The 8,496-nt window shown below is 45.1% G+C and overlaps 1 protein-coding gene across 1 annotated transcript; it reads right to left on the bottom strand.

Annotated features, from left to right (window-relative positions):
* Nucleotides 1–302: 302 nt before the first annotated feature.
* LOC138096194 (zinc finger protein 773-like) lies at nucleotides 303–7,488 on the bottom strand. The gene is made up of 5 exons (XM_068992273.1): nucleotides 7,374–7,488; nucleotides 7,046–7,297; nucleotides 5,307–5,377; nucleotides 3,479–3,605; nucleotides 303–2,231 (listed from the first exon to the last, which is right to left on the bottom strand). The coding sequence occupies exons 3-5, from the start codon at nucleotides 5,319–5,321 to the stop codon at nucleotides 1,060–1,062; spliced, it is 1,314 nt and encodes a 437-aa protein (XP_068848374.1). The 5' UTR covers nucleotides 5,322–5,377; nucleotides 7,046–7,297; nucleotides 7,374–7,488; the 3' UTR covers nucleotides 303–1,059.
* Between the last annotated feature and the right edge of the window lie 1,008 nt (nucleotides 7,489–8,496).

Raw genomic sequence — 8,496 nt, forward strand, 5'->3', positions numbered from 1 at the left:
ATTAATGGAGGGACTTCCCTGGTGTCCAGTAGCTAAGACTCCACACTTCCAGTGTAGGGAACCCAAGACCAATCCCTGGTCAGGGAACTAGACTCCCCGTGATACATCTAAGAGGGCCCATGGGGCAACTAAATATACTGTGTGCCTCACTTAACACCAGGCACAACAAAATACAAAAAAAAAAAAAAAAAAAGACAGGTAAACAATCAATGGGTGGTATATCAAAATAGTGTATTTTTCACAGAAAAGAATTACTTGTAACAGCAAATCATTCTCCAAGAAATTATGCATCATGAAAAAAGAGAGAATTGCTTAGAAGAAAGCAGTTGTCAAGCAGGGTGACTTGAAGACAGAAACATCTGTCATAAGCATGACATGACTCAATGCCAAAGAAAGTAAACCTCTGTCAACAGCTATCAGAACCCAGAGTGCATGTGCAAGGTCAAAGCTGCTTAGTTCCTTTCCTAGGCAGGTGATAGATCTAAGAGCATGACACCACTCAAGTGCTCCGGTTACATGTGCTTTCCTTCAGGGGACAGGAGAGCAGAAAGGTCTACCTACCCTGATCACACTGAGGGGACTGACGCCCACAAGAGGATCTTTCACTTGGCAGAAGAAACTCACAATGACCAGAAGTCTGGCAAGGCCGCTGCACCGGTTAGGAAGTAGATCTGAGCTTCTTAGAAGCTTCCAATAAACCAGAACCCATAGGCCATCTCTGTACCAGGGCTGTGCAGATGGATGGCATTCAACTTCCAGGTGATGATTCCCTTACAGAGCCTGTTCAGTAAGATGTATTAAGAATACAGCTCATCTGCTGGTCTCTTCCTCTAGTTTGACGGCCTTTCTCAACAATGAACTTCATGGTGACAGATGAGGTTAGACCTTCAGCAGAAAATTTCCTACGTGCTCTGTACTCTTGGGTCTACCTGGGCCATGATGGTTTTTTTTGACAAAAAAAAAACAAGTTTCCACAGTACTGCACTTGTGAGGTCTTTCTGTGGTGTGAAATTTTCTTTTCAGGTGCTTTGGCTTAAGACTTCTGCACATTCAGCGCATTTAGGTAGCTTTTCTCCAGTGTAAATTCAAGTGTTTAATGAGACTAGTTTTATCCCTAAAGCATTTTCCACATTCACTACACATATAAGGTCTTTCTTCAGTGTGGACTCTCTGGTGTTTAGTAAGAACAGACTTTTGGCTAAAATATCTCCCACATTCACTGCACTGAAAAGTCTTTGCTCCACTGTGAATTCTCTGGTGGCCTTGAAGGTGGGCCTTTTGCCTAAAAGACTTCCCACATTCACTACACTCATAAGGCCTTTCCCCACTGTGAATTCTTCTATGCATAAAAAGGCTGGAGAAGTACCTAAAGGCTTTCCCACATTCACTGCACTCATAAGGCCACTCTCCAGTGTGGACTCTCTGGTGCTGAATAAGCATGCGTTTACAGGTGTAGGTTCTTCCACATTCTCTACATTCATAAGGCCTCTCTCTGGTGTGCACTCTCCAGTGCTGATCAAGCTTGGTTTTAGTACTGAATGTTTTCCCACATTCACTGCACTCATATGGTCTGGCTCCAGTGTGAATTCTCTGGTGCACAACAAGCTGGGAGTGTTGCCTAAAGAACTTTCCACATTCTCTACACTCATAAGGCCTTTCCCCTGTGTGAATTCTTCTATGTATAGCAAGGCTGGAGCTGCATCTAAAGACTTTCCCACATTCACTGCATTCATAAGGCTTCTCTCCGGTGTGGACTCTATGGTGCTGAGCAAGCCTGGACTTCCGGTAGAAGAGTTTCCCACATTCATTGCACTTGAAACGCTTTTCTCCATTGTGAAACTCTGCTACAAACTCCATCATTTGTGGTTTAACCTGGTGCTGGACGTGGCCAGAGCTACCAGGGAAATCCTTCCTCACCTCTTGGCACATAAAAGCCTTTTCCAATGCATGGATCGTGCAGTTCTTCATTAAGGCCTTACCCAAATCTCTTCTCATGAGCTTCTCTCCACAATGCTGGTGGGATTTCACATCTGTCCCACACGGTGTCTGGCCAGGGTTTGTTCGCAGGACCTCGGGTCCACACAAACCACCTTCTACGGCCAGGTTACCCATCTCCCAGGGACAGACCATCTGGCTGGACAGGTCTGTCTTTTTGGTATTTCTCTGTGGCACTTCTACAGAAACATTCTGCTCAGAAGGTGTCTGTTCATCCTCTGCTGTATGACAACACCCTGAAATTAAAAAAAAAACACACACAAAAAACTGGTAGTGAACTTCATGGAGGAAAACGTAAACAGAGGCAGCCCCATCACAAACTTATATCTGACATAGAAAGAATAAATCCAACAGGAAAAACGAACTGTGGGCAGGACAGGAAAGCCCCAATCTGCCATACTGGGCCTCGGTAGGTCACGGAACAGTGAAGATGCACCAGGCAGACACACAAAGGTGGGAGGTAGTGCACAGAAGAGCAACAAGCAGACAGTACACCCCTACAGGAGCAGTTTTCGCCAGGGCCTTGGCTGCTGGTGACACATGTGTGCTGTGTGGAAAGCTATGTCCAGGCCCAGGATATTCTGACTCTCACTGAACAGCTGGTGTTCAGGGCAGGACTATTTCAATGATAGATGCAGGCCTCGTGACACATTAACGTAGGTGAAAAATGGAAAGCATGAGCGTGAGGATGCTGAGGAATAATGAGGAGTGGAAGACAAAGGTGTTAAGAGATAATCCTGGGTTGGAAGCTAGAGTAGAAATCACAGAAGGAATCTGTCAGGGACTGAGGAGAAACAGAGATGAGATAATCAGCCACTGGTCACGGACTGCAAACAGTGTTCGGGCCAGGGGAGGCTTCAAATCTGATTTGAACCTAGCCATATTATTTCCTCCCCGTGCTGCCAATCACCAGGGCCAGACCCACTTTGAGCCCTTCTTCCTGTCGCTAGAATCATGTCCACTTTGATCCTATATCCAAAGATTCTCCACTCAACTCCAACTGGACAATAACAGGGGACCTAGAAGATGCAAGTGCTAAGAGAAAGAAAGGACAGGTGAGTGGTCAGTACTGGCCCAGGAGTCCAAAATAATAGTACAAAGAATCTTCTATGATGGTTTCACAGGAACAGCCAAGAGTACTTCCTAAACAGGGACCACACTGGATCCCAACAATTCCTGGAATAGTGAGCCCCAGGAAATGTCAGCTGGAAGGGAAAAGACTCTGGAGCACAGAGGTGCAGAGGTCTACAGAATCAACTTAGCAGGCAGTGGTGGAGAGGAATGGAACTCACTGAGCTGATTCAAATCATTTGACCTATAACAGCTTCACTGAGAAAATTTCAGAATAGCTGGCATGGGGGCTACTTGTAAGAATTGAGAGAGGTGCCCACTGTCCAGCTGTTAAGACAAACAGACTTGCCTTTGGAGAAAGGGAAAAGGCAGACATCTGGTCAGAATGCCAGGACAGGGGTGAGGGCCTTACCCAAGGATGCAACCAGCGTGAAGTTCTCTAGCATAACATCGTGGTACAGGAGTCTTTGGGCCTCACCAGTGAGCCTCCATTCCTCTTGTGAAAAGTACACAGCCACGTCCTCAAAGGTCACAGGACCCTGGGATGATGAGGACAATGTGTGCATAAGCAGTCTCTCTCCCCAGGACCCTGTAAGTACCCTAACCCCAGTCCCTACTCTGGGGTCATCATCCTCCACAGGTCCCTGATTCAGAGAGCAATGCTTCCTTGAACACCAACTCCAACCCCCAGCAACAACACACAGGTCTAAAGACAGATGACTTCTAGGCTGTGGGCCTGGCATGCAGGACCCCTTCCCTCTCCAGCAAGACAACAGCCCGACAGTCCCCAGGGTGATCCAATCCAGACACCAGCAACTTGAACCCACCCTTCTCAAGGTCCTATTAACAGGGCCCTGGATCAACTAGTTCAGACACCTTCCCCACATGCATATCACTCAGTGGACTTTCTCAGACATCTGACCCCCATCATCACTATCTGGACCACAAAGTTGGCATATCTCCTGCCTCCTCATATACCCTTCTGCACATGGCAACAGAAAATCCTTGTCAATGTAACAGGTTCCCACCATATCCCAACTCTTCCCTGGGAGCTCCCCAGCCCTGTTCTGAAGGTTTCCCCACCAGCCCTTGGTCCTGGCTTTATCCTCAGTCACAACACGCATATCTAGATACCCCTGGTCCAGTTACACTTCCATCCTGCACATTATGTCTTTTCAACAGTTACAATCTTTGTCCATATAACATCCATTTAAAATGATGTTAAACTCATCTGACATCCTGTCACAAACTTTCGAAGTTCCACTACAAAAGCCTGGTGAGTCACAGGAAGGGAAATATGCGCCAGCCTGACTTTGCTATCACTTCATCTCCATTTCTGCTTTCCTTCTTCATCAATTTCAAAGCCACTCCCCCAAAGAAACCTGACCTACTATCCGGACTTCCCCTGCCCTTCTTGCTGATGACCACTCCTCTTGTCTGTCTTGTGACAGTACCCCCTCTCCTCCTCTGTCCCCAGATGGCACCCCGAAGCCTCCCCAGCACTCTAGATCTACATGTTCAGCCATCCACTTGTCTCCTACAGTTGGAAGTCACTGAACATCTGAGGCTCAACAGGGCTGCAACTCAATTCCTAATATTCTTACTGAAAACCACTGACTTTCCCAAATCAATTGATGACACTTCTACTCTTCCAGATGCAAATAAAAAGACTTTGGAGGCATGTGGCCCCTCCACATTGGAAAACCTGGTCAGCCTCTACTTAAAAGCCAAATATTCCTCCTACCTTCACACCTACCACTTTGATCCAGCTATAACCAATGCAAATCTGGAAAATTAAGACAGTCCTTTGATTATCTCCTTGTCTTCCTCTCCCCCAAGTGGTTGTGCACTCTGAAGCCAGAGGGAGCCTCTTAAAACCTAAGTCACATCACTTTTCCTCTCTATTCCAAAAATTCCATTTCCACTATCATTCTCAGAACAGAAACCCATCTTCGCATACTACCAGTCTATCCTAACTCTGGTCTTATCAGACATTAACAAAGACATACAAATTCTAAAACACATCCATCTCAACTGCATGCTCAAGCATCTGTGTGGACTTTCCCATGAACTTAAGACAACTTTTCACATCTCAGTCCAGTGGCTGCCCAAAACGGGCATCTCTTTAGGTTATCTCTGACCTGGACTTGTAAACCTGGGCTGAGGGTTTCTGAATGGTTTCCAGGCACCAAGTCCAGGAAGAATAGCAGCAAAACGCTTCCAGGACCCCTGACACTCACCAGCGAACAGTCCATAAGTGGTTCCGCTGAACGTGGAAAAAGCAGGGCAATGTAACTTCAATTTACGCCAGCTACACAGACAAAATAGATGGTTAGCGAGTGGACCATTTACCATTTAAGGCAAAGACAAATACTCAAGGGAAAACAAAAGCATGTAAAAGATGAGTTGTGGAGTTATGCAATGAAGTCATGTGGATATCTTGAGAAAAGGTTTTCCAAGAGTGGGACAAACAAATGCAAAGCCTATCAGTCACGTCTGATGTGCCTGAGTGTATCCACGAGTCTAGTATGACTGGAACTCAACAATCCAGAAGAATGCGGTACCGGGTTGCAGATGAAATGCTTGTATTACAGCTCTGTGTGTGCATGCTCAGTCACTACACTACTGACTCTTTGTGACCCAATGGACTGTAGCCCTCCAGGCTCCTCTGTCCATGGGATTCTCCAGCCAAGAATACTGGAGTCAGCCGCCATGCCCTCCTTAGGGACCTTCCCTACTCAGAGATCGAGCTTGCGTCTCCTAGAGTGCAGGCAGATTCTTCATTGCTGAGCCACCAGGGAAGCCCCTATTATAGCTGTAAGCCAGGTATTAATATATCAAAATAAAGTATATCTGTTTCTGACACTTCTGTTTGACTGCCTTCTATTTTCTCCTTTGCCAATAAAACATTTTTCATAGATTACTGCAGTTTGACCTAACTTCTGAACAGTTTATGATTCCTTTTCCAATTTTACTTTGGTAATCTTAAAAATTGTTTTTGAAAAAATCTGCTATACACTAAGTTCTGATCTAAAATTATTAGAACATTATATAACAGATTTCAAGACGTTCAAACAGACTAAAACAGAGTTACAAGAAAAAAATGATACCAGAAAATTAATCTGTGATAAAGGGGTTGTTGCTAGAATCTAAAAGTGCTTGGCCTCCAACAGCTTGAGATAACTGGACATCACTGATGACTCTTCAAACCCAAAACAGAGAAAAAAACCTATGGGACCTGACCTTTATTCCACCCTCATTATATAAACATGGAAATATCTTCTTCGGTTCTAAACATCTTGATAGGAATTCCAAGCATTATAACATTCTATCATCACAATGATTAATTTAGTCTCCCTGAAAACAAATATTTTAACAAGATACATTAATCATCTTCTCTTTCAGTATCATCAGAAGATGATGACTGAATAGTAAAATAATCACTAAAAAAGCAGAAAACCTTCAAGTGGCTGTATACTGTAAAACTGTTAACTTTATATAATGCATAAGAGTGTATGAAAATACAACTACGGGATCCATCAATAAGTACAATCATCTCATTCAAAGAATTAAGCTAAAATTAATAACATGGAGCAAAAGATCAAAAAGTCAAAACTTCATTGAAATACACACTAACATGTCCTTTATACACAACAGAACACACGGAAGGTATGGCTAGAATAGCAATGATTATAAACACAGAAAGCTGAGAGAGAGACAGAGAGAGAAAGCCTTCAACAGCAGGATTTAGAGACATTTTACTCACTCACTATGTAAAATTACAAAAAATGAAAAATTAGCAGATAGCCATGAAAAAAATGGGAAAAGTCACATCATCTTGTGCAAGTGAAGAAAAACACAGAATACACATATGATTTCAGCCACAAGAAAGTTTTAAAACTGAGCAAAGGGAAACTACAGTCGTTGAATATTTTCCACACAGCTGGCAAAACTATCATGAAAGTAGAGAAATGCTCACCTGAAACATCAGACAACACCGTAACATTTGGGAGACAGGATAACTGTTTTGGAAGGACCTCCACAGACGGCTTTTGGGTCCTACTTGTATCTCCTTTCTCGACTTGACCAGTGAACCGCTATTAACAACAGCTGCTTTTTCAACTGCAGGTGGAAGATCTCAGCATTTTTTTTTCCCACGCAGGTTTTTCAAAATTAGAAAAACAGAGGTTTGGGAGAAAAAATACACACACACACACACACACAAAGGACACTAGTGAACACAGATAAGAAAAAAATGCCGCAGAATGATAAGAGTTGGCTGAGGGCCCGGAGAGGGCAGCGTTTACCTGAAGCGGATGGGTCAGCACGGCCGTCCCAGCAGAGCCTGAGAGCGGCGGGGCCCGGCCACGGCGGCGCCTGTCCCGGACCCAAGTCAGGTCAGGCTCACGCAGAGCCTCAGACCCTCCTCAGAACAGCCGGCACAGCGTCTTCATCTGGGGACCTTTAAGACCCAAACTTCCCCAGCGGCTACCAGATCCCTCCGGAAGACCCGCCCGGACGCCGACCTCACAACGGAAGTGCCTCTGTCCTGAACTTTCAGTTGACCCAGTGACCCATACACACCGCGCCTTGCATTCCGGGTAATGTAGTTAACATCGCTCTCGGGCGCTGCAAGGGGCGGTGCTACCTAAGTCAGGGAAAATTCAGCCTCACCCTCTGGGTAACGGGAAGCTGTTCCCTAAGGCTCAGAATACTGGCGGGGGTTCACCCTTCTTAAAGGGGACGCACCCAGATCTCCTTGGACCACAATACTTAAAGGGGACACACACAGATTTCCGTGGAATGTAGTCTGTGCTGATCAGAGGGAGGAACCTAGATATTGGGACTTTCCTGGTGGCCCAGTGGTAAAGAATCTGCCTTGCAGTGCAGGGGAAGCTGGGGTTGGATCCTTGGTTCCAGAAGATTCCACACGTGGAGGGGCAACTAAGTCCATGGTCAATGAAGTCCACATGCCACTACTAAGACCTGAGGCAGTCAAAAAAAAGAGAGAGAGAGAGAGAGAGAGAGAGAGAGAGAGGACCCCAGATGCAATATTTCAGATGTCTCCCAAACCTAAAAAAGCAAATGGGCACATGATACCAGGTTGTCACTCAGACATAAAGTGCATCTAATAAACTGTATCTTATTGCTGTACCAATACCTGTAAGCTGAAGCTGCAGATTCATGCTACAGATTTATGAGTGTCACTGTGTTTGGTCATGGTCAAGGAAGCAGAGAGTAAAGACAGCCATAGTAAGCAAGACAGAGGAGGGGTGAGGGGTAACCAGAAGCAAGCAGGCCACATGCTGTGTCTCTGGTAGCCTCAGAAGAAATGTAAACCAAGTGACAATGTCCAGTCGACACAGATTTCTTACTTCATATTTTGATGTGTATTTAGTATTTTTCTAGCAGCTAAGATCTACCTATTTG

Source organism: Capricornis sumatraensis, chromosome 20 (assembly GCF_032405125.1).
Source record: "Capricornis sumatraensis isolate serow.1 chromosome 20, serow.2, whole genome shotgun sequence".
Taxonomy (NCBI): domain Eukaryota; kingdom Metazoa; phylum Chordata; class Mammalia; order Artiodactyla; family Bovidae; genus Capricornis; species Capricornis sumatraensis.

Bases quoted from the DNA above. Each gene is read 5' to 3' on its own strand.
- LOC138096194 (XM_068992273.1), bottom strand. The intron at 2,232-3,478 runs GTAAGGCCCTCA...TTTTAATTTCAG, and splicing joins CACGCTGGTTGCATCCTTGG to GGTGTTGTCATACAGCAGAG.